The 25,554-nt window shown below is 34.3% G+C and overlaps 3 protein-coding genes across 6 annotated transcripts; all 3 read right to left on the minus strand.

The window, feature by feature from the left end:
- Nucleotides 1–355: 355 nt before the first annotated feature.
- Nucleotides 356–2,230, minus strand: LOC129872731 (ethylene-responsive transcription factor ERF095-like). Its single transcript, XM_055947647.1, has 2 exons — nt 2,214–2,230; nt 356–677 (listed from the first exon to the last, which is right to left on the minus strand). Exons 1-2 carry the CDS (start codon nt 2,228–2,230, stop codon nt 356–358), a joined length of 339 nt encoding a protein of 112 aa, XP_055803622.1.
- On the minus strand, nt 1,935–8,383 carry LOC129872939 (uncharacterized). Of its 3 annotated transcripts, XM_055947895.1 has the most exons (14): nt 8,151–8,356; nt 7,982–8,064; nt 7,366–7,423; nt 6,966–7,025; nt 5,958–6,087; nt 5,171–5,394; nt 4,977–5,069; nt 4,798–4,869; nt 4,473–4,505; nt 3,733–3,873; nt 3,392–3,448; nt 2,509–2,604; nt 2,344–2,423; nt 1,935–2,244 (listed from the first exon to the last, which is right to left on the minus strand). In XM_055947895.1, exons 1-13 carry the CDS (start codon nt 8,244–8,246, stop codon nt 2,382–2,384), a joined length of 1,185 nt encoding a protein of 394 aa, XP_055803870.1. In that variant the 5' UTR covers nt 8,247–8,356; the 3' UTR covers nt 1,935–2,244; nt 2,344–2,381. The 3 variants fall into 3 exon arrangements, with proteins under 3 accessions (XP_055803870.1, XP_055803869.1, XP_055803871.1); XM_055947894.1 differs by having other exon boundaries at nt 1,935–2,423; XM_055947896.1 differs by lacking the exon at nt 3,392–3,448 and having other exon boundaries at nt 1,935–2,423; nt 8,151–8,383.
- An 849-nt stretch (nt 8,384–9,232) lies between these two features.
- Nucleotides 9,233–20,118, minus strand: LOC129872940 (pyridoxal kinase). 2 transcript variants are annotated; one of them, XM_055947898.1, is made up of 13 exons: nt 19,890–20,118; nt 19,564–19,669; nt 16,323–16,416; nt 16,091–16,195; nt 15,586–15,669; nt 15,243–15,316; nt 14,513–14,577; nt 13,827–13,890; nt 12,138–12,203; nt 11,332–11,388; nt 10,217–10,261; nt 10,079–10,132; nt 9,233–9,599 (listed from the first exon to the last, which is right to left on the minus strand). In XM_055947898.1, the coding sequence occupies exons 2-13, from the start codon at nt 19,642–19,644 to the stop codon at nt 9,459–9,461; spliced, it is 930 nt and encodes a 309-aa protein (XP_055803873.1). In that variant the 5' UTR covers nt 19,645–19,669; nt 19,890–20,118; the 3' UTR covers nt 9,233–9,458. The 2 variants fall into 2 exon arrangements, with proteins under 2 accessions (XP_055803873.1, XP_055803872.1); XM_055947897.1 differs by having other exon boundaries at nt 19,752–20,118.
- Nucleotides 20,119–25,554: the final 5,436 nt, after the last annotated feature.

Genomic DNA, 25,554 nt, shown 5'->3' on the forward strand with positions numbered 1-25,554 from the left:
TGAAACAAAAGAATGAAACAATAATAACCACATTCTTGACCAATACTGACTTCTTTATACTCATATCACTTCACATATTATATATGTACTTGCAAACAGAATAAACGTTGTATCAAATCTATTCAACTGAGTACAGAAACAATGCAAGCAAATAAATTTTCATTCAACTGAATTCAATAAAGAAAGAAAAATGATACTAGGAACAAGACATTATTAAAATTCTCTAAATTAATACTACTCCATTACTTTTATCATCAGGAGATATGAGAAAAGATTCCTATATATATATTTTTTTCCTTATAAAAATCTAAAAGAGAAATTAAACTATTTTTCTTCTAAGAAATGCTATACTATTTCACATGCTCCCTGGCGGGGCAAGGGTGAGCTCAAGATGGAGAGCCTCCGCATTGTTGGTTGGTGGCTGATCCTGAACCCCACCTCCGCCGCGGATAAAATCATTAGCATTTTCGAGGTTACCCTCATGGCCACGATACATCCTCGGTGCTCTATCATAAGCCCTAGCAGCATTTTCCGCCGTATCAAATGTCCCAAGCCAGTGGATGTTTGTAATTTTAGTTGAGTACTTCCCAGATCGCCTCTTACTTACACCTCTGTAACGTAACTCATTTGGAGTACAACTATCCTCACCGCCGCCGCATTCCCGTTTTCTCTCTTTACTATTTCGAAAAACACAAAAAAATTATTGTATTTAGAAAAGACTCAAGTCACTGAAAAAGGAAGAGGAAGAGTGATTTATATAGACCCTCCCCTCTCAATGGGATATGTCTGATCCACTAATTAGTTACATGGCATTTAATTAAATGGCTTGAAAATGACAAAAAAATATGATTGTCGTAATCAAAATAGTAGAAAAAAATAAACTTCTTACCAAGTTCGTTATTCATTAGGATTACATGTAAATATTTTAGAGTGATATTTTTTATTTTACTTGTCAAGTACTCATTCTAGTTCATATTAAGTGAATTGTTGAAATTTTTTTATAATTCAAAATAAGTGATTTTTTTAAAGTTTAAGTAAATTGTCAGGACCTTTTTTTTTTATATATATTTATCCTTCTTTTAATGAGGTTCTTAACTCTTTTACATTTTCTAATAAAATAGTTTGTAAATAATCAAAAGGGCAATAGTGAAAAGTATTCTTTATTAATTTATGTCCTTAAATATATTCTTGACAAATGTGCTTAACCCCAACAATTCAATTGATATGGACTAGAGTCAAGGGCGGCTCAATGCCTTTAAATATGAGGTATCCGCCTTAGGCACCAAATTTTAGGGATCCCGTTTTTCAATAATTATAAAATTATTATAAATTTTTTTAAGGAAAAATTATACTGTGTGTTTTAATTTATTTTTCTTACTTTTTTTTTGTGCGTTTCGAAACATTAAAGAATGTGTCTTTCTTTTTTGTCAATTTTAAATTTAACTTTCCACCTAACATGTTTAAGACAACAAGATTAAAAGACATCTTGATATATATATATATATATATATATATATATATATATATATATATATATATATATATAGTTTGAGATCATAAGGTTCTAAAATCTTTTTTTAAAAAACATTAACGAATGTTTTTTCTCTTTTGTCAATTTTTAAATTTAACTTTTCACCTAACATATTTAAGACCACAAGATTAAAAGACATCTTGGTATATATATCATCCGTTTAAGATCATAAGATTTAATTTTTTAATTTTTTTTTTATGTCAAGTCAAAATCGGACAAAATATTAAAACGAATAGAATACTATTTATAGAAAAAGTAAAGTTTTAAATTAAAAAAAAATAACTTTGCATATATAATTTAAAAGTTTAAGGCCTCCGATTTATTTTTGATTTTAGGCCACTAATTAGCTTGAGCCGCTGCTGCATGACAGAGTGTTCAACATCAACATAAAGGTACTCATCTCTGAGATTAAACAACTTAAAGAGTAAATAAGACGTCATTCAGTTCCATCATGTTCAGAGTTCTCATACTCATTACATGCTCATCTTCACATGTGAAAACGAGTAGCTGCCCTTTCTAGTGGTTATAGTTGTGTACAGATTAATAGTTACATGATTCTGTAATGATAAGTTTACACAAGGCGAAATTAATGGTGTTCCATGATCTCAATACTTTGATATGATTTAGCATAGAGCAGCAAAACACCACTTTCTGATACAACATTTGACTTTCATATATATGCCTGAACGCATACACCATTCATGTTAATTGAGCTGTCACATAAGTAGAAGGTGTTAGCCTATTGGATCAGAATCTTTCAACAGCAGCTCTTCGAAATCAGGATATATCAGTATTGACAAACGGCTAATTACATTTGGATCACGTCACATATTCATGTTGCTTGTGTTTTTCAGTGATCTGGATCGTCTAGAATCTCCACCACTGGAGCAAACTGCAGAAGTCGAAAGACCTAATGAGAAGGAAGAAGCCAAAAATAAAAAGGAAAAAGAGAGAACCAGCATCTGATTTTTCCAAACCTCATCATCTTCCTCAAGATGCATTCCATCAACTGCACTGTTCAGCTGGAAGTTCCATCCAAGAGTCTGCTCAAGCAGCTCTCTCAATTTTCTAGTCTATCATTCAAACAAGAAGAAAAACCCACCAATTTGTAATGTGTTCAAGATAGGGAATTAAAAAGAAACGCTCATTTACTTGCATTTCAATCAGTTGTTCAGTGAATCTGGAATTGCACGTTTAAAGGAACAGAAGGTGGATTACATTTGCCATGAAATATTAACTCAAGCAGATTATTAAGAAAACAATGTCAAAACAGTACCATGAATGCTTAAGAACAGAAATGCATAAAAGATTTTTATAGAATACTTAAAATAAATGCACATCAACTGCGCACGTTCCATATACCACATAGGAATAAATACAACAATATAACTAAATAAATAAATAAATAAATAATAATAATAATAATAAATATATATATATATATATATATATATATATATATATATATATATATATATATATATATATATATATATATATATACACACACACACATAAAGGAAAAAGGACAAAAAGAAATGTTGATTATTCTTCCTAGTGAAGAAATTGAAGTATGAAGTTGACATCCCATTTGCCTATTTGACAAAGAAGTAATCCACTTTAAGATAGTAGATATCTTCACTAGTTGATTTCACTGGAGACATGGTCAAAACAGGACAGATATAGACTCTCATTTGAGTTGAGAGTAATCTTTTGCATAAACCTATACTTTTGCAGAAAGACTTGCAGGGTCCATTACAAGGAATGCTTCTGATTCTATTCACTGGCGTTTGCGTTAGGAAAATAAATCCTAAATTTATTTCAAAGAATCAAAAGGAATCAAACAGTCTGGAGGCATACCCAAGTCAGGAGGTCTCCATCAACCATGGGGGCATCAAGCACCAATGAGAAGAAATCCTGAAACCAATTGTAAAGATGGCTCAATAAGATAGGTGACTTTTTCCCATGTACCCAAGCCTTGGTGGAAAGCCTGTGCTGCTTAGAGGTAGCAGGTCCCTTTTGGAATAGTCGAGATGCACAAGCAGGCATGGACATTCACCATTAAAAACAACATTTCTAAGATGTGTCAAAAAGTTTTTACATCTAGTGAGCATGTCAGTTTCGAAACAAACCAGGGAGTTATATTAAGATCATTTACCTACACTCTAGTACCATACACTGCTATGTGAACTGGATTTTACCTTACAAAGGTGGCGCATGAAGTTATCAGCAGACAACAAAGACTCGTCCAACAATGTTGTTGCACCCTTCTCTGCCCTGCTAGTATCCTTACTATCCTTTTGAAATCCAATTTTCAACTGATAATATATTGCTTTGATGAACTGATGATAAATACAGATTGCAAGAGTCAGTATGTATGAATCTAAAAGGATGAAAAAAATCAAAATAAATGATACACACTATTCTTCACCCTATATACTAGAGAAAGCAGGTACCATAATTTACCCGTTACATGCAGCACCACATTGTTATTGATGCTAAATACAAAGTTTAACACGATGGAACCACACGTTCACTACGTTCTTTTACCCAACTTCAGACCAAGAAGCATAGTACCAAACCATTGGCCACACTTATTCTCGTTTTTCATTAACCAGAGTAAAAAGATCACATAACTCATAAGCCATGCATTGCTTAAAATGCCTCTACAATAAGATCAATCTTACGATAAAGGAACTCCTTATAAAGTGAAACAAAATAAATCCTTATAGACATACTGGATTTCTTGTTTTCACCTTCCATATTAACTGATAGGATTTCTCATTTTCATCTTATGTTGGACGGAGTTGTAGAAATGCAATGATAAAATCATTGTATTATTCAATAGGCCCAGGCTTCCCGACACAGAGCTGGAAGTTACATACGTTTCTATAAGATAGCATGCACAGAAAGGATATATTCTTTGAAACTTGAAAGTTACCTTGGTGAATAGCTGAGTCCTCTTGTGGAGAGGCTGCAAAGAAATTAATGGTCAGACTAGACATAAACTTGACTTTAAAGTAGACCTAGGATTATGATGTAGGTTGTTAAAGAAATCCACATAAACTGGGCATGGAAATTATAGTCAAAAGCAACTTAGAGTTTTATGATTTATCTGAAAGCATATTAGTATCAACACTGCTCACAAGAAATAAGAGAGAGAGAGGGTGTGTTGTATTATCTAGGTCCCTATTGCATATGGAAATGCCAGTAGAAAGGAAGATTTTCCTAGCCACATATAAGCAAAGAGATTGATGTATACTTACAGCTTCTGTACAGCCAAGTAATAGGCTGACTAAATGCTTCCACTGCAGAAAAGCTTCAAGTGACTGTCCCATCTGTAAATAGTTCACATATTAAACTTCAACAACTGTCTTCTCAATTAAGTTGGTTCATCACATAAAGAACTTAAGAGCAAAGAAAAGTTGAAACTGCTGGCTGATACCAGAAACGCTACAAAGGCAAATTGTAGTTCGCCCAGAAGTGAATCTTCTGAACCACCATATTGCTTCGTCAGAATGGTCTCCAATATGTGTGTCTGCATTGAAGGTAAAAACTAAAGTTATTCTCAAAAGTAAAAGAAAAGAAAAATAGAAAGACTAGTCATTTTATAGAAACTACGCAGATTTAAGCATCTACCTTGTCAAGATTCATGTTAGTAAGATCTTGTCCTGCAGCTCCCTTTAGCTTCATAACACGAGGAATTGGGGTGTAATAACAATCGTTACCTGGCGACTTCTTATCAGGCTTCGAGAACTTGCTACTCTGCAACTGCTCAGCCAAGACTTTCTCCATGGCTGTCTTATGAAGATTCTCAACCATTTCAGATTCAGAAATAATGGTGATTTCTCCTCCAATTGGTTCTGCCAAATGATGAAACTGGTGAAGCGTATATCAAAAGGATAACAAGCAGAGCAACGATCACACACACAAGAGTAACTCATGTTTTGATTTACTGGGGGAGAGATAAGTAGATAACCAATTATCCATGACATGAAGCTTACTAGCTGTCAAAGAAACCAAGGGCTCACAATTAACAATCTCAAAAGAAAAGAAAAAAGGGCTCACAATAAGGTTCTTTATTTTAATATGAATTCAAGTATCATTATCTCACGTTAGGAGGGATTGAGACATCATGTAACAATTAATGGGCTTAATTATGTTATCACATTACCAATGGGATCCCTAGGCCGGTAGGCGCACAACTAATGGGATTAAGTGTCATCATATAACAGGCACCATCTAATTGCAAAAAACACAAGGGCTGTGAGACATTGCTCCCAAATATTCTCAAACTTGCTACCTCTTTATGCTGGCAACTCTTTTATAATCAACTCAACCAAGGATCCCACACTTTGGCTCAGATGCTGTCCTCTGTTCTCATTGTCAAAACACTAAGAGACAATGTGAAAAGTAACATACTTACCAATACTTTCAATGGTACTCTTCGTAATAAAGTTAGATAAGCGCTTCCAATCTCCGTACTGATCCAATGCATAAGGGCCAAGTTGTCTGTCAAACTCCAATTTTTTCACCGCTTGAGCATATCTCTCTTCCTTCAAACAAACCGGAAATAATCATTTTTTGAAAAGGAAACAAATCTTCTAAAGCAATAAAATGCACACCATAGATATGTTTAAGAATAATGTTGCATTAAATGAAAATCAGTTCCAACATAGGATCACGGTCACGGAAAACTCCCTATTAACCAATACACAGAAAATCAACATGTAACTAATGGAAGAGCTCACCTTGCACTATAGCACCAACAGTTTGCAGTTATCCAGTCAAACAAGTCAGTAATTAGTCCCTTACTAATTTCATCAATAAAAAAAAACTAGTCCTTTAATAATTAATTGTTCTCTTATCATCAAAATCATGTCAGAAAAAGAATTGTTCTATAGAAAATATAAATTAATATGCAAGTGAAATTATGCATCAAAATCATGTCAGAAAAAGAATTGTTCTCTTATATGTGCATCTAAGTTCATCTAATTGAGTAGGATGAACTAATGGACAACATGCTCACTAAGACTAACAGAGGTAAGAAACCAGCTAACAGATTCCATCCCTCTCAAGTCGTCTCCAAGTTTTTGCATGAGGTAGGAATGGGAAAGTATTAGTATTTCTTAATTTTGAAGATTAATTCTTTAATTTAGACAGTAATCTTCATCAATTTATTTACTTTCATAACCATGGAAACAATTACATTACCTTTATCTAGCAAAGAAAGTAACCATGGAAATAATTCCAATAACATCCAAAATAGTTATGGGCTCCACCTTATTAGCTAACATGTTATGGGCTAGCTTTTAACATGCTGGATCAGAGAAGATTTCTCTGCACACATAACTAATCACGAACAAGGAAAAAAAAAAGAAAAGGAAAAGAAAAGAGAGAAAGAGGAATAAGGAAAATTCTTCGGAGAACTCACCTCTTCTTCGGATAATTTGACAAATCGCTCATCCTTTGAATCCCATTTCTTAACAATTACCTGCTCAAGTATGGTTGGAAGAAAAGATTAAGTTTCCCAACATATTTTGACATTTTTTTTCAGCATACTTAGACATAAAAGAAAAGAAGACGCATTTAGTACATCAATGGCAATTGAACAATTGTTCAAACATGGGAAAAAAAAAGCAATCAGCAAAAAAAGCAAGAGAATAGCATATAACGAATCTATGATAATATAATTGCATCTGTGTCTATGGTTTGGCAACATAAAACGACACAAACACTATCTAGCTATCAACATTAGAAGAGCTCCGAACAATCATAAACATGACTGGATCAACAAATAAATGCAGAAGTGACAAATGAGATTATTTGTTAACCTCTGAAGGGCTCGCATCAACAAAAAAACCAACTATTGGTGAGAACTCATTCCCTTCTCTGCACCCAGAAGAAGAAAAGACAACAGTAGTTGTTGATTAATCATATTGTTTACTACAGAGAGAAAGAAACCAAAACAGCAACAAACAATGGCAAAAAAGAGCAATACGGTACAAAAATTAAAAGGTCTGGCAACAGAACAGGAGTCTTACAACACAAATGAATGATAAGCTGTCAGGAGGAAGGTCAGAGCTGCTCATTCACTTGAAACAAGGAGAATTTATTTGGATCTTTCTAGGTCTAAACTTTATAGTGATGATATTGAAATGAGTAGCCTATATCAGTAAAAAGGTTTAGCACAACAATGGATTCTTATGGAACAAGCAGGAACCTAAAATGCTAAAAGGAAAGTGGGTGCTAGAAACAGAAAACTGGAGTACAGAATTTGACATTTCTAAGCTATAATCTACAGTTATGAAATTGAAAATCAGTTGAGTAAATAAGCAGCTTACTAATATTTCCAGCACTTTTAACTTATAATTAAGTACTTCGTACTCCACAACCCTAGAAGCTTAATTAATTCGTGAAGAAAACGAGATGTTATGGGACAAAAAGCACCTGTTGGATGAACTGTAATAGATGAAATGAACACCAGGAGGAATCATCTTCACACCTTTGAAATAAGGCCCAGAGGAAAACATCTGCAAATAACGAAACTACTTAAAATTTAAACGAAATCAATCAATTAGGAAAAATCGAACAGCAAATTACAAAAATTAAAACAGACCTTGGTATCAATACCGATGAGGGTGTTTTGAGGAACATCTACAAGTAGCAAGGTAGCGCCATGCTTGACTAGCCCTAACGCTGCTTCAGGTTCCATTATTTTTTTCGCAGTCTGGGTACTCTCCAAGCTATTCTGGAAAAAACTTCGCTTATTTCTCTTTCTTGTTACTGAAACGGGCTTTCCCGCGAGCCCACGTTCGAGAATCCTCTTTAAACGTTCCGACGAGGTTTAGCGAAAATTGCAACTTCTACCCCTCAATCTTGTCAAAATTGCTTATTGACCATTATGAGTAAAGTAATTACAATTTACAGCGACTTACCCTTCATTGTCCGCCAAATTCTAATTAGCCCCATCACAATAAGTTCTTTTTTTGGGAAAACTAGTACGTATACCTTTTCCAATCGAGTCCAGATATCAATGTTTAGATCAAGGCCTAGTACTTTTTTTTTTTAATGACAAGGGAACTGTGATTGCTAGTTTTTGGGTTCGCACAAAATAAACTTCGTTTTAATGTAATAGCCTGCAAATCATACAAAAGAGGTAAGCGTGTGATAAGCTCAATTGAAAAACACATAGGGGTTTTTTAGATCCCTTACTCAAAAGCCCTAGTACTCCAATTTTCATTTTTTTTTTCTTCTTCAAGTTTTACAATTTTTATGTCCAAACACCACTTAGATTAAAAAGGTCACGTAGAGTATATATAGAGTCACCTCAACTTGTGTGTAATTGAGCTACTGTGGTTAAACAAACCCCTTATTGAGAGGGTTTCTACTCGTCCTATTTGAATGCTTGCCATAATGGATGATCTACCCCCAACTGGTCGACTTGGTGATCTTCTTTATTTTCGAAATCAGTGAAGGTTGATGTTGATTAAACCCACCATAACATGGAAATGATTGCTTTGTTCCAGCCAATTAGGTACTCGTGCCTCAGTTCGTTGATCCAAGAGGCTGCAAGAACGGAGCAAGGCGTCTATATAATCAAAATACCAAAACCTGTTTCTGTAATTTTTCCTTTATGACTTTTAGGTGAGATAATGAGTAGAAGTGTTTCCCTCTCAAGTTGCAGAATAGCCAAAAGGATAAAGACAAACAAATGAAAGCAAAGGGAAGAGAACTGCCACACAGCCTTCAGCCACAGGCCACACCCTCTTTTCCCAAAATGCTCCTCAGTATTATCTGTTGCCGTCTGATTACAAGTTAAAACAAGAGCTAAATGGGTCCACTCTACATTGTGTACAAATGAAACTCTTTCATATTATACTGACACTATCCTAAAGGAATAAATGGACCAGACAACAACAGAATTTTAGTTGTATCTTTTAGCTCTATATTTAACTTCTGGGTTGCGGATGTCATCTAGGCTCTGGATCAACCGGATTTCCAAACTGCTTGATTGGCAGTCATAGCCAGACTTTTGATAATCTGCCAGTGTCCTCAATAAAAGTGCCTGCATCAAGCAACAAAATTGGTTGATTTAAGAAAAAGAGCAAACAACTAATGTTCATCACAGCATGAACATTCTGGACAGTTGAATGTGCAGTGTACACTGTACCCAAATTTGATTAAACAAACTACTAGGTTGCATCAAAATACATTAAAAAAAAAAGAAGGAAGATTTCCAATATATTTGTTCTTCTTGGCACAAGTCAAGACAAGCAGCTGTTTTAACCTTCAAGTATATAACAGCATGTGCATATATTTTTGTTCAGTGTATCCGACAGAATGCTCATAGCTGTTTCCTGGTACTAATGAAGTGCAAAAGCTGATAATGCATAGGTTTATGAAACAAATTTCTTAAATCATGACAATGCAATCAAACTAGTTATGGATGCCATCATAATAACTTATTCAACATGCTGATTCAGTCTCCACGTCCAAGACTTACATGAGTGAATGTTCACAAACAACAGGGAAGCACACTAGTACCTGTACGCTTGAGACAGCAAGCTCTGCCGCTTTGTCGAGGTCATTGGGATATTTCTGTATGAGATAAAAAACTAAGATCAGAACAGATTATTGTGGGAAATAAAGCTCAAACCTTGTCTTAAATGAGTCAAACATTACATTGCTCCATCCAAGCAACAAAGCAGTCGTTAAATCCCCCGTTCCCTGCAAGCATGCAATGCACATTGAATGAATATACAAGGGCAAATATATATAGAGAAACTGTTGCAGGTGAATGAGCATTAACATAAGAAACAAAAAACAACTTCTAGCATTTCTATATTGCTGAAAAAAGTGCACACCACCAACCTTGTCATACAAAATGATTTTTTTTAAACTGAAAATTGAATGATCTGATAGACCAGATACCATTTAATAAATAGGCATAATCCTCGTATATCTAATTAACAGGAATAATCATGTTGGACGCCAGCACAATAAGACGTATCTAATAATTGGATGCATAGCTTCTATGCCAGCTCTCTCCCTTCCTCCCTCTTAGCAGGAGCTCACATCACCCAAAAACTAAAAAAATAAGCATTGAACTCCTAAACAATGAAAGAATGCTTGGACAAACTAAAGTTTCATACCTAGGATTTCTGACAAATTAAGAAGTTGGAAATGTGAAGTTACTAATTGTCTACATGGATTGTGTACGGGCTTCTGACGGATTTATGAAGATTTTCCGTTCTACCCATTGTTTAGAGTTGTTTGGGTTGGATGCACATATCTTTCACACCGTGACAGATTTGGAAAGTCCCTTCTCCACCCGTAAGTACGCATTAAAGTTCACTTGTGAAGTGTAAGACCAGGTTACACGTGTGAGGGGGGATTGAGTAACAAATCATCCCGCATAAATTGTCTAAAGATTTCAAAGGAATTTATAAGAGTCTTGGGCCGCTCCAATGATTAACTCAAATTTTTGGATTGGATGCTCAGATTTTTGCAAAGTAACAAATGTCGTTTCAATGTTTCTCCATGGAACTTATTCCACAACAGAAAAACGAGAAACATGTTGATGACATTTTCTTTTGAGAAGGTACATGTTGGTGACACTACTTGTAATCTATGTGGGGATGTTTCTCTTTGAACCCCAGAAAGAAAAGGATAATATAAGCATCAATTATTCCAACAAAGCACTGGTTTATGTGATACAATAGTTTCGAGGAAAAACAAAGCAAAAATTTTCCCTCCAAAGCCAAACTTCTTTAATTATTTAGCTGCAAGACACATACCGTGAAATATGCAGGAATTTTCGGTATCACAATCTTGAATTGCTCAGGAGATTGACCCTGTCAAATTAGATATCCGTATCATGTAACTTTTTAGCAAAAATAAAAATGAGTGGCAAAATCATTCCTAAATAAAAAAAGAGCAGTGATGCTTAAAACTCAGTTCATTAACCAGTTTCATGGGAGTAATAGTAGGGATAAACTAACTGCATCACAATCTTAAGAAAGTTCACATGCAAATTTTATGTCCAATTTGCAAGACCTCATAGAATGGAAGAAATGCTCATCAAATGACAAATCTAAATCCAATGTGAAATATTATCCCTCAGTCCCAGTTTAATTCAGACAATTTTACTATATCGCCCTTTCACTACAATAAATTCAATGCTTGAAAAATGCATTGGGAAATGACTATAGTTCTTGTAATAATAATGGTAAATTAGGAACTAGGTGATAAATTATCTCTTGGTTTTCTAAACTGGACAAGTAAAAAATTGGCATCTATTTTTATTATACTGGACAAGTAAAAGTGAACGGAGAGAGTATTAAGCGGGGAAACTTGAACTCTGAGTGCTTTAGTTATTATTTGGGAAACAATGTAGAATCACATGTCAACTTTGCTGTTGAATAATACAACAGAGGAAAAACTGTATTGAGAGAAATAAAATTGGATCGACAAGACTTTTGCTTTAAAAATGTAATAAAAGCTGATCTTATAAGGAAATGGACACTATTTTTTGGGACTTCCATAAAAGAATATACTCTAGGAAGGTACCCAATATCAAATGATATGCAATCATGTCATTTACCTTTTCTTTCTGGTGACTGCCAATAAGGAGAAGAGTGCCATCAATGTTTATGCTAGTAATAACAACCTGACATAGATCACAAAGACCTGAATGATACAAATTACATGCAAAACAAAAGCACAAAGGCCTGAACGAAGTAAGATTACAGAAAATGCAATACTACAACATCTACATCTATTTAGCTTTTAAGGAAAAAATGGGAACAAATTTTCCCTATTTTTTCCCTTGATATTAATTCCATTTTCTTCATATAACGAATGTTTAAACATGAAACTAACAGAGGACAGTCACCTTGGTAACAGCACTAGCATAGTACTATGATTGATTAACCCTTTGCTAATGTCATCAACAGTTAACTAAAGATAAGATATACAAAATAGAACTACAATGAATCAGTCAACTCCTCCTCAACAATCCCTAACAAGTTGGAGAAGGGCTATACCATCATCTATATCTATTACGCTCTATTTAGGCCCTTTTCATTCCACAAACAGAATATACATGCATGATGCACTTGTCTTTGGAAAAATATATATTTAGAGTCACTGGAACTAAGGTGAACTTCTGTGACTAGCATTTCCACATAAAAGACTACAAAATGTATAACTGTAGAATTCCAGCATATAAATAGCTTTATCCAACAGTCAGAGCTGCTGACTGCTCCTTTTCTTCTCTTTTAAAAACCAATCGTTACTTTTATCCGACTCCAAAATGCTTTTTTCTAGAGCTTTTGTTTTTCATGTTCGAGTTAGAAACTATGAGCACCATATTAAATAACAGAATAGGCAAGTTTAAATGAGTGGCAATTGCGCGTGAGCTCCAGGAAAAAGTGATTAGAGTCAAAAGCCTAAGTATTAACCCTTAAGGCTCATCAACCTATTTCAGGTGATGCCACATCCCCCTTCTACCCTGGGAAGGAACAATTGAGATTAAGCATAACAAAAAGTGAACCCATCCTCCACAAGTTTCAAGGTAACTCAAATTCAAAATTGAAGAAAAGACATAGTGGGTCATCAAAAAAGTGATGATGGAATTGTGTAGCAGACATTTTTACCACTCATGGAAAGCTTCAGAAAGAGATAAAAAGATAGGGGGAGGAGAAGTTATTTAAATGATCAAAAGTTAACATGCTTCAGTAAAAAAAAAATGTTTCACTTGTAAGTTGCCGAGGAGCATAAAGCAGTTGATCCAAAGACCACTCCAAAATTATCAGACTAGACGTACAAGGACTGAAAATCTTGATTCCAATTTTAGTTAGTTTCCTCTTTGCACTATCTGGGACAATTAGTTCAGCAATCCTCTAGACCATACATTCAGCATTGACAGAGTTTGAATTTAGGAGCAAATCCTTAATAGGAAGTCAATATCAGATATATGTTCATCTCTTATTACACAAGGTTCCCCACAAGAAGACTCCCATGAAGTGCTCCAAAATCAATAATCCAAGGCTAAACATAAGTTACTTGGTTAGGTGATTCTCACTGGCAACGAGCATTGAGGTTAAGTAGCACCTCGGGGTGCGTCATAGTGATTAATGCACTACGGTTAAGGGACGCGCTAAGGAGAAAAAGTAATTTCAAAAGTTAGATAAGCAACAGAAAAACTTCCCTGGGAAATGTTCTTGCTATAAATACGACTGCATTAGAAAGCTTTCTAAGAGTATTTAGATCTCCAAGTATGTCAAGATACCTTTGATGGCCCAGCAGCATGCAGCATGTTGCAAGCTTCTTGCCCATCTTTTTCAGAAGTGATACTGTAAAAAGAAAATCCTTCTTAAGAAGGGAGAAGTATTGCAAGAAAATAAATGAAAAGCAAAAGATTAAGTCATTCTTCTCTATTTCGCAAAGTGAAGTTTCACTCTTCTTTAACAACTTCCAATAACATTATAGAACTAACAATAGTCAATTGAAACTAGTAAGAGTCAGGATAATACTGATATTACTCGGTCAAAAGTTTCTATCTATATGATAAGATTAAGAATAAGACAAAATCAACCTTGCTTCCATATCATGTGCATTCACAAGAAAAAAATACATCATTTAAGCAAGCTTCAAGTTAAAGCTTCCAAAACCTTAAAACACCTGAGGCAGTGCATGAAAGAGAGGAGCTGGTCGGGAATAAGTAGATTAACCAGCAAACCTAGACAAGATAGCTATTTCAAATAAAAGATGAACCTTTCACATTTTACAGACCTATAGCTCTATAATCAGCACTTTTTGACATACTCCCACCCCCCACCCCACCCCACCCAAACAAATGTCATACCACTTGAGAGTCAAGTCTACCATCATAAGACTACATGTGTTCATTCAGCTGAAACACCCTGGAAATGCTATTTTCCACTAGGGATAAGTAACAAGGCCTAGAAATGTTACCTGGACCCGGTCAACTGCTCTGCTTCAAACTGGTTAGGCGTCAGCATTGAAGCAACAGGGACAACCTAGTTAAAGAAACACACACAGCATCACTTATTCAGTCACCAATTCATTATTTGGAGACACCCTCACGTTCCGATCCTTAATGCAGGTATATAATTGGATCTAAGTCGGCATGTCTAGTCAAAAAATTAAAAAGAAGAAAAGGAGGATTTTTTCTCATCCATAAGAAGTCTTATCATCAACGTTCACCAACCCAATGCAAGTAAGAAAATTCCATAATGATACAAGCTATAAATGTCAAAAGGTCCACAAACACAAAATAGTGCTATAAAACATTTTTTTTTGAAAAAAGCAGTCACGTGCACTAAGCTATCGCTATGCGCGGGGTTCGGGGAAGGGCTGGCCACAAGGGTTTATTGTCTGCTATAAAACATTAAATAAAGAAAACTCATTGCCTTTGCAAGAAGACAGTCATATAATGTTGTGGGCAATATACTGTCACGAGATACAAACTATTAATAATAAGACAAGCTCAGTCCCTTAACATGCTGAAGTTATCACAACAAAGCAGCTAGGAGCATACTGATTGACTGAGCAGTAAAATGTTTGGGTCCTCATCCATTTCTAACCCTGGTCGATCAAGACAATGTTTATGGATGGATCCTTTTAACTGCCAGTTATGATCTATCCACATTGATGTTGTTTTAAGGAAATTAAAAAGAAATACCTTCTCACGGTATACTGCCACCAGTTCTGGAGGGACATATAGCTTACCTTCATCACCCATCACAGGATCACAAACTGACAAAGAAAACTTAATTATACAGAGAATTGGAAGGGACAAACATAAGAAATATGTATACATCTATCTACATAATCTAGAAAGCGAGGCAATTTGATATAACAGCCTAGTTAGTAGCTACCTAAAATAGCATTGCACCTCACCAACAATTACAACATTGAAATGCACCTTCTCCAAAGCCGTAAGATAATAACAATGAAATAAGGAGAAACTTGACTACATGGTAAATACAGTAATTTTGAAAGAATTTATCTTCCTAAATGCTTACCATATTTAAGTTTGGGGTTGACAGACCGAAGTTTATCAACGACTTTCAGTACTGTGTTCAAAAAGGAGACCGAACCAATATAACCTACAAGAGTGAGTCAATATAAGCATCTGATCCCAACAAAGCATTTCATACGAACAAAAGAGGGAAAACTATGAGAAAAAGAAAAGAAAATTTTCTGTCAATAGAAAAGAAGAAGGATCAAACTAAAAGCAGTCCCAATTCTTATAATGGTAAATAAATGCAGCCCAAACACATGACAGATCATTGGATTGACACAAGACATAGCAGGTAACTAGTCTATGCAAGGTAACCAAAACTCTTTTTGTAAGTTCATATTATACGCACTGGAAGCTATAGATGAAGGAGCAGAAGACATGTTTTTAACTGCTAAATTTGAAAGTTTGCTGACATTGTAAGTTCTGGTATCAGAGTCTTCAAGCATAAGCATGAATGTATGTCAAGAAAAACATTATGGAGCAGGATATTTACTCATTCAAATTACCTGTCAGCAGATGAGTATAATATAATAGATCATTGGCTTCAAGACCTTCTATTAATTCCCACAATTGTTCTCCATTTAAAACCTGGCCCTTAAAGGTTGGGTATCCTGCAGAGTTCTCGAGCTAATTAACCACAACATAATCCAGTTAACATGATTTTACAGGTTAACAGATGACCTCGCACCGTATTTAAGGCCTCAGATTCTTTGACTGAAAGTGATATAAGCAGCTTGCCTGTGTGATTTGAGAACTGTACAGAATTGATTGGGTCCACATCATAGCCCAACAGTTGGAGGGGGAATACTGCTGACTTGTTGCCCACATATCCCTAATTAAAAGAAAATTTTGGAAAATAACCTCCTGATCAAATATTAATATACATAATTATGTACCAAAAGAGTATCAATAATCTAACATCATAGACTCATAGTCAATAGTTAAAAGATCAAGGTTTTCTATCCTTCTCTTCTTTTCTTTTTCTCTGATGAGGTAAAGTTTTGATGATAAGTACTACAATAATTATAAAAGAGAGTTTCTATTCTTCTGTGAGCGACATTTCAATTTAACAAATCAACCAGCATGCAGGTGTTTAATTAACACCTTGCAAGATATGGAGGCTAAATGGATGTCAAGGTCAAACTCCTAGAATGACCAAATGGCTCCTAAAGATGCATAGCTGTAAACAAGCAGACGTCTGAATTAGTAGAGAATCAGATGCATTCTGAGAACTGCTTACTCATTGCTTGAGCAAAAACATTAAAATGAAATACCAAAATCTTACTTATCACTAAGAATGAAGCAGAAGAAGACTCCATGTCAAATGAAGAATGAAACAGAAGGAGATTCCATGTCAAATGATTCTTTTAGATGGCCCCACTTTACTGTGGCAGAGATGTGGGAACCTTACTGGTTTAGAGTTTATGTTACGTTGTGCTATGTAATCAATTATATTCAAATTCTGGCAGTTCAGAGAAAGAGAATACCTGTTGAAAATCAAAAAACTACCAGCTCAGGCCCACTCCAACTTAAAGGAGTCTCAATTAAACACCATATGAACTAAAATCCTATTCATAGAAACCTTTAGGTGGAAGCTTACATAAAAAGAGATTTAGGTAATGATGGTAGTCCAGAAATATGAGTTTTTAGCTACATTTTGCCTTACTGCCCTTTGGTTGTGTTCGAACTATAATGTTATGCTTTATCCTTATTACATGTGTTTTGATTGTAGGACTTGTTTCCAAGTTTTTTGAGCAATTTTGAAGCTAAAATAGATGCCTTGGCACTTTGAAGTCTGAGTAGAGGTCCAAGAGGATTTAATCGGGATCGTTGATGAATAAAGCATGTGAAGATCGAGAGATTAGGAGCAAAAACGAATTAAAACAGAAAGAAAAAGAAGGAAAAAGAAGAGAGGACAAAGATGGAACATAACGATTGTGTTGATGATTAGTTGGAACTTTGAAAATTTTAACAATTCAGGAATTGTCTACGTGTCATGAATAGAAGATGGCAACAATTGAAATTGTGAGAAAAAGGACTTATCTGAAGCAGCGAAATAAGACTACTAGAACACACGGCCATGCTACCAGGCCTGTGTTGCACCAGGACAATTTGGACTGATTTTTCCGGAAGTCACTACTTTCCAACACGATTCGATTCAATACAGAAGTTTGGATCAACCGTTGGTGGTAATGTTTACTCATACTTATTCTTCTATGTTCTTTTCTGTTATTATGGAGTAGCTTACTGTAGGGTTTTGACAGATATGGTGTATTGTTAAATTATTGTAGATTTTGATTCTTGTTTTTATGCTTGAACTCGATATTGGAGTTGAATTTTTTATTTTTTTATGACAAAGGGCAACCCACAGCTCTACCCTTTGTGTGTGCACAGAGTAAAACCTCCACTCCTATGCAACAGCTCGCAAACCACACAGGAGAGATAACCCACACTAGGCAAGCTCAGTGCGACGAGCTCGACCTAGAAGGCAAACCCTTGCTTTCGCTGGCAAGGGGTTTCAAACTTGAGACCTCCAACATGGAAGTCCCAAGCCCAAACCACTGGGCTACCCCGAAGAATTAAATTGCGGCTTTGTTCATTATTTTGTTTGATCGAAAGAGGAATAAATTAGTGAATATATCTGCACTATCTTGTTTGGTTGATTTATTATTTCTTCCAAGTAATCGAAAAAACTTGTTAAAATCGCTGATTGAATCAAGAGGAAAAATATTCGAAAGACGTTTTTCCTTAAGACTAAACCTTACCCGTGTTCATGCATATCTAAATTCATTGTGCTTTAACTAATTCTTATTTATAGTTTAGATTTAATCGAAAGAGAAATTTGAACCTTAAGAAATACTCTAATTAACAATCGAATTTGTGAGAAACGATAGGACTGTAGACATGAATATTGAACAAAATCATATCCAAATTATTGTCTTCCATCTGTCTTGTCTACTACCCTTACTTATCAGATTGATAGTAATTGCTGCTCTTGTGATCGATTGTCTTATTTTACATTAATAGTCATTAATCATGGTTTTCAACCACCATAAATTCAAGTTTTTATCCTCAAAATAATAGTTAGCAAGTTTTGTTTGATAAATTATTTGAGCTAATCCATGGGGATATGATTTTAATACTATACTATATTTGGCTAGCAGAGCACATAACTTATACTGTGTTTGCGCTCGTCAAGCAACAATATTAATCATGTAAACCTGTCAAGACAAATAACCGATACAGATTCACATTGGAACAATGTGACTTTTAGTTCACATAGAATGCAGTGTACAAAATTAAGTAATCATCTCAACAATAAGATATCATAATGTACAAAAATTGGCTTCAAGACTGGTAGCATGTGCTGCAATGCAAGCTATGATACTCGTGCATGACAAACTTCAACATTCAGTTACTTTCACGGAAGTAATCGAGATCCAGTTATTGCACAGACAAGTAATTGTACAAAACAAGCAGGGGGAGAGATTTTTTCACCCAAACCCCCTCGGCAAAAAATAGTATTTTTTAAAATTTTAGTGTATATATAGAAATTTTGAACCCTCGAACAAAAGGGCAGAAGTTGGCTCAGTGGTTAAGGGGGTCACAGTGATGTTCCAAGTTCAAATCGCAGGCACTACATTTTTATTTTTCGAACCCACTTAATGAAAATCCTGAATCTGCCACTGAAAACAAGGGTGAAAGTTTCTAGCAATATCCTAGACTACTTCACCTATTTAAAGAGCTGATAACAGAAATTGGTGTACATATCACATTAGCTAGCTGTAGGAAATATAAGTTATGTTTAAAATCTGAGCAATGCGCTCCTCGGCTCAAGTGGATGATACGTGGCGTGGTATAGCTGATCATTTAGTTAATGTATATGTTCTTTGAAATGAAATAATGGTAAGCCTAGTGCGATGAACATGGCTCCATCTAGTCTACTAACTCCAACTAAATTTGGGATCGAGGGAGGTACCTGAACAGTATGAGACTGAATGCTGAGGACACGACCGGTGTCCGATGGCAGTGCTAACGCAAGGATCGGTGGTTGGGCCATGAGCAATTGCTTTGAGCACCTGGGTCTGCAAAAAATACTTAAAATTAATCTCCCCAAAAATCAAACACACTAGTAATACAAACATATATTCAGGGTATGAACTTCACATGAAATTTGACAAGCTTCGGATTGAACTGGATCCAATTCGAGCGACAAGTGGAGAAACAAACATATATATAACGAAGATTAAGCTTTGAAATTCAATGTTGTTAGCATTAAATTAATACTGTATTAGTCTCCAACACCTTGCAATTCTTAGTATTTTTTTGGATTAAATTAATGTGACTTGGAGATTTGATGATAGGTAGATTTTCTGACCGACTCGGTTAGGTGAGTGTGAATCTGAATTGGTGTAATCAGTATTTAATTTGAGATGGAGATGACTAACGAATCAAATATATTTTAGGGTTGCGGCAAATATAGGAAGGTGGAAATCAGAGGTTGCGTCCGGTCTACCAATTAAGCCAACTTGATAATTTCTAATATGCAACAATTAATTTTGTTCGACCAAATTTTAGAGAGAAAATAATGTTTTTGGAGAGTAGTAAGAACTGTTTTTCAAAAACTAAAAAAAATTATTTTTTTCATAAAAATATGAAAAATAAATACACTTGAAAGTATTTTTTAAAATTCTGGCCAAACATTAATTGATGCTCAAAAGTATTTTTTTTTTAAATGTATTGATCAAATACTAATTGCTTACTGCCGAAAATACTTTAATTAATATTTTTTAAAATAAGTTAATTTTAAAAATTTGATCAAGCACACGATATAATTTAACTCAACGTAAAATTTACGAAATATACAAAAACCTTACAATGTTTCAAACTACTATCCCTACAATAAATGAAATTTTAAATAGAAAAATGTTTGTTTAAAAAAGAAAAATCCAGTTTGATTTGACAGAGAATTTAAGAAAAATAAAGAAGAAGTTTCAATCTTGTGATCCTAAATTAAAGTCATGTGAAATTTATCAAAATGTCATTTAATCTTGTGGCCTTGAATATGTAATGTGTAAAGCTGAAATTAAAGTGTTGCAAAAAAAATGGTCATTCTTTTTTAATAAACTAAAAAAAAGTAAGTCATTCTTTTTTAAATGGGAGAGTAAACATTTGTGGACTTTTTACCAAATAAATGAGACTCAACATGGATAAAAAATTGACATTGTCAAAGGCGAAGCTAAAAGTGTGGGTACGAGTGTTAGAGGCGAAGCTTGAAATTGTCACTATAAATTTTAGAACTCATAAGGTGAAAATTCTAGCTTCACTCTTAGATAGTATCGCTAAATATTTTTCAAACAGGAAAATAGTATGTTATTTTTTATTTTTTTAGATCGACGAAAATAAAAAGTGTATCGTATACAAATTGAGATATGAGGAATATTGGGTAAGAAAGATTTCTGGATAAATTTAAAGACAAGTATTTATTATAATTTTTTCCAAATGTAAATAAAAGGGTGAAAATTATTTTCACCCCCAACTTTGCTTTTAAAATTAAAACTTCTCTCAATTTTGAACAATAATCAAATTTCCCTCTTTATTCTAATTAAGATTTTAAAATGCCTATTATGAGCCTGTTTGGATTGGCTTTAAGTTGGTCAAAATCAACTTAAAACCCCTTTTTAGCTTTTGGACGTGTTTGTCTAATGCTAACTTTAAGCCATAAAGTTCTTAAAGTCAGTCAAAAATGAAAAGTTAGGATTCCTAACTTTTTTTAAGTGCTTAAAGTCATTTTCTTTGATCATGAAAATTACTTTTATATCTCTTATATTTTAACTAAATTTCCAAACTACCCTTTTTATTCTTTTAATCCCTAAAATTTACATTATTTTCCTCATTTAAGCACTTTTATCCAAACACTCAACTGCTTATTTATAAAAATAACTTCCAGCACTTCAAAGTTCTAAAAGCACTTCATACATAAAAGTTACTTTTTTTAAGTCCATCCAAACGGGCTCTATATCTTTTCATTATCAATTTTTTTCCTATTATATCTTTTCATTATTAATTATTTTTTTACTTTTTTAGAAGTCATGATATTTTTATTTATTTATTTAATGTAATGAATTTCTCATAAAAACATAAAAATTATTTTTTGGACAAAAAAAGTAAAAATACTAATTAAGTATATAAATTAATGATGTTCTATAATGAAGTAAACTAACATTACGAGAAAATTAATTTTATTAATAATAATCAAAACTCTAATATATTATTTATACAAATGAAAATAACAGAGAATAATAATTATACAAATATATTTCAATGTAGGAAATACAAATAATTAATTTAATCAAGGGCAAATTTTTAAAGATTGTATTATTTAGATTCTGAATTATTTTAGATTATAATTTACGTAATATTCCATCAATGTCAATCAAAACTTGTTTATTTATATGGAAGAGAATATCCACCTCCATTTATATTACTTGTCTCTCATTCTAAAAATAGTTGTTTTAATTTAATTATCCAATTTATGAAATTAAAGAAATTTTAAATATTTTTTTATTTTTATCCTTAGTATTAAATAACCGCATAAAGCAGTAATGGTCACACTTAAGATTTCAAAATATTATTAATAATGTTAATTTAGTAAAATACACCTCTAATTAATTTTTTTACGGGATGTCATATATATCAAGAAGAATCAAGTAATATGAAATGCATGGAGTAAACAATTGGAGAAAAGAAAAAATATATGTATACATACATAAACACACACTTAATGCATATTATATTGAAATAACGGTCATAAGAATAATATTAAATTTTGTGATAAATTCTGAAAAAAATATTATTCTACTTATAATGTTAAAAAAACTTAAAGAAAAAGTTATAAATATACATGTTAAAAAATAAATTATATATAATATAAAGAGATATTAAATATATGTGATATAACAAATGTAAAATGGACAATGTATATGATAAAGGAGGAGTTTGATTATTATCAAAATTAAAAGAAAAATTTGATTTTAAAAGCAAAGTTAAATAAAATAAATAAAATTTTGCACACCAGAATACAAAACGACCCAAAAAGTGTAAACTTTACCTACATTTCTTGTCCAACAAATGACCCGAATGTAGGCGTAACCCTAACTCCCAACCCGTTTACAGTTGATCAAGAAGATGAAGCGCAAGAAATGGTCTGAATTGGAAGAACAAACTCTGCTCACAAAGTACTCAGACCTCCTCAATTCCGGCACCTTAGCCAAGCTCAAAACCAGAGAGAAAAAATTCAAACCCATTGCTGACCATGTCAATTCCGTACATCACTTGCAAGACCCACTTCACTTCCCCTTCAAATGGTCATGGCGTGATGTATCCATCAAAGTTCAAAACATGCGTCATCAGTATCTGGGTGTCAAGCAGAAAATCAGAACCTCAAGCAACGACTTCACCTGGAAAGATGGAGAAAACCACTGGGAAAATTTCTTGAAGTATAAGGAAGTGTTTGGGGATGTTGAATTGGATATCAAAGAGAATTCCCCCAATAACGATATGATTGAGCTTTATGGAGATGATGGTGTATTGGGTTTGGGATTTGGGATCGACAGTGAGGAATTGGAGGATGATGAGGAAGATGACGAAGATGGTGGAAGTGGGGAGGGAGAGGAAACTGAGGATAGTGTTTGGATGCGTGGAAGGAAAATGAGGAAAGGGTTTTGTGGTAGGAGGATTAGGATGGTAGGTGGGCAAGTTTCGGAATTGAGGGATGTTTTGTTGAGGAGGGAAGAAAAGAAGAGGGAGAGAGAGTGGAGTAGGGAGAAGGGTATGTTCGATAGAGAAGAAAGAAGAAAAGAAATGGAATTGTGTAAGGAAAGAAGAGATGATGAGAGGAGTGAGGATATAGAGATGAAGGGATTGATGTTGGAAGAAAGACAGATGAGGTGGGCAAAGAGGGAGTGTGAGAAAAGGTTGAGGCTAGAGATGGAATTTGATGAGGAGAAGAGGCGAAGAATGAAGTTGGAGGAGAAATGGGAAGAGGAAGAAATGGAGTGGAGGCAGCGTTTGGTGAATATGCAGATTGAACATGAAAAGCAAATGATGCAAATGCATGCTGATGCTTGCCAGAACCAAACGAATTTGCTTGGGATCATGGCTCGACTGGTCTGTCAATTTTTTGGCTCGGCCAATGATGGATTAGGGGGTGGTTTGGGGACATTGTCAGCTCAAGTTTTGCAGAACTTGCAGCATTCCGGCGGTTTGAGTGATAGTGGGAAGCCAGATGCTCCTTCACCTTCCGAGTTTTTGTAGACTGTAATTAGCTCCTATTTATTCTTAAGTCTTAAGTAGATGTGCTTTACTGTGAAAATAATTGATGGGGATCTTTTCATAAGTGAATGAAATGCTCTTTAAACATTGTTGAAAGTTATGTGTTGTTTCCTTTTTTTTTTGCAACTTATGCAGTTTGTCACAGCTACAGCTCTTCCAGTTATGTGAAGATCAATAGGTATTGAATGTAGAAATGCAAATATGATGCTTAAAGATTGAAACGTGATAAAAACTATAGATGAAAGCTGTAGTTGGCATGTTTTTCTTTCAGGTATTAGAGTATGCTGAGTAGGCTTGCAAGTCATTTACAATAATGATGGTGGGTCTGCTCACGGGGAAAGCCCTTTAGTTGGGTTTATATAGGAGTACATTGAAGTGCAGCACACGTGAGTTGATACTTCAAATTCTGCAAAATTAAGGAAGTGGTTTTGTGGCACAGTTAAATGCAAGACACTAAGAATAAGGTTCTTTACTACCGGACAACCATGGTCATCAAAAAGATAATAATAAGGTTATTTATTACCGGACACCATGGTCATCAAAAAGATAATAATAAGGTTATTTATTACCAATTGTTATTAATAGGAAGTGCTGCTAAAGGTGTTAGGGGAGTGGCTTCTCCATGAACATATCCCCGCAACTGTTCTTACAGTCATGAAGGCTGGTCCGCACACGGGGTTAGCCCTTTGGAGATGGGTTTCTATAGTAGGACTTTGAAGTGCATCACATTTGAGTTGATATTTCAAACTCTGTAAGGTCAAGAAAGTAGTTCCGTGTCATAGTTAAATAAAAGACTCTAAAAAAGTAAGGTTCTTTATTGCCATTTACCAATAGTTAATAGGAGTTGCTTAAGGGGGTTAGGATTTACTTCTCCATGAACATATCCCCACAATTGTCTTGGCATCACTTACTTGATACAGATTAAAGCAAGCTGATCATAGATCTAGTGTACTTCACAATCATTACATTCTCTTCTAAAATGTTTTGTCCCAACTTTATGACTGTTAGTTTATTCATAATTCTCAGCTATCCTAGTTTCATGATTCCCTGTGATCTCTATAAATCTGGGAATCCCTCCCGGGGCTTTACTTTTGCAGTCCAAATAGGAGACCAAAAATCTAATTCTCCTGGCATCTCCAACTTAACCTCTCACCCTTTCCTGTTCTTGTTTCAATAAACTCATTCCATGGGATGTGGTTGTCGGAAACCAGTCTCTTTATCCTGTTGTTGGCTTTTCTCGCACAACTTCAATTTGGTATTGTGAATTTCCGTGGCAACTGGCAACAACAACATACTCAGAAAATTCTGCGAGGGTGAGAAGTACGTAGATATTATCCTGTAACCTTAGATAAAAATATTATCTTACTATAATTAGAAATATTTTTTTTTAACCTTAATGAAATGATGTCACACAAAAATCTAAAAATTGTTTTAACTAAAGTTTCAAAAAAAAATAAAATTTCAACATGTCAAATCAAACAATGTCATATAAAATGGGATGTAGAGAGTACATTATTTGTTTGAGAGCCAAAATGGGATGTACTTTTTCAGGCCAAGCTCATTCTAATCTTGAATACTCTAAACAGAATTTTCAAGCATCACCACAAACGTCAGCCCATATCTTTAGACTAATAAG

Source organism: Solanum dulcamara, chromosome 11 (genome assembly GCF_947179165.1).
Source record: "Solanum dulcamara chromosome 11, daSolDulc1.2, whole genome shotgun sequence".
NCBI lineage: Eukaryota > Viridiplantae > Streptophyta > Magnoliopsida > Solanales > Solanaceae > Solanum > Solanum dulcamara.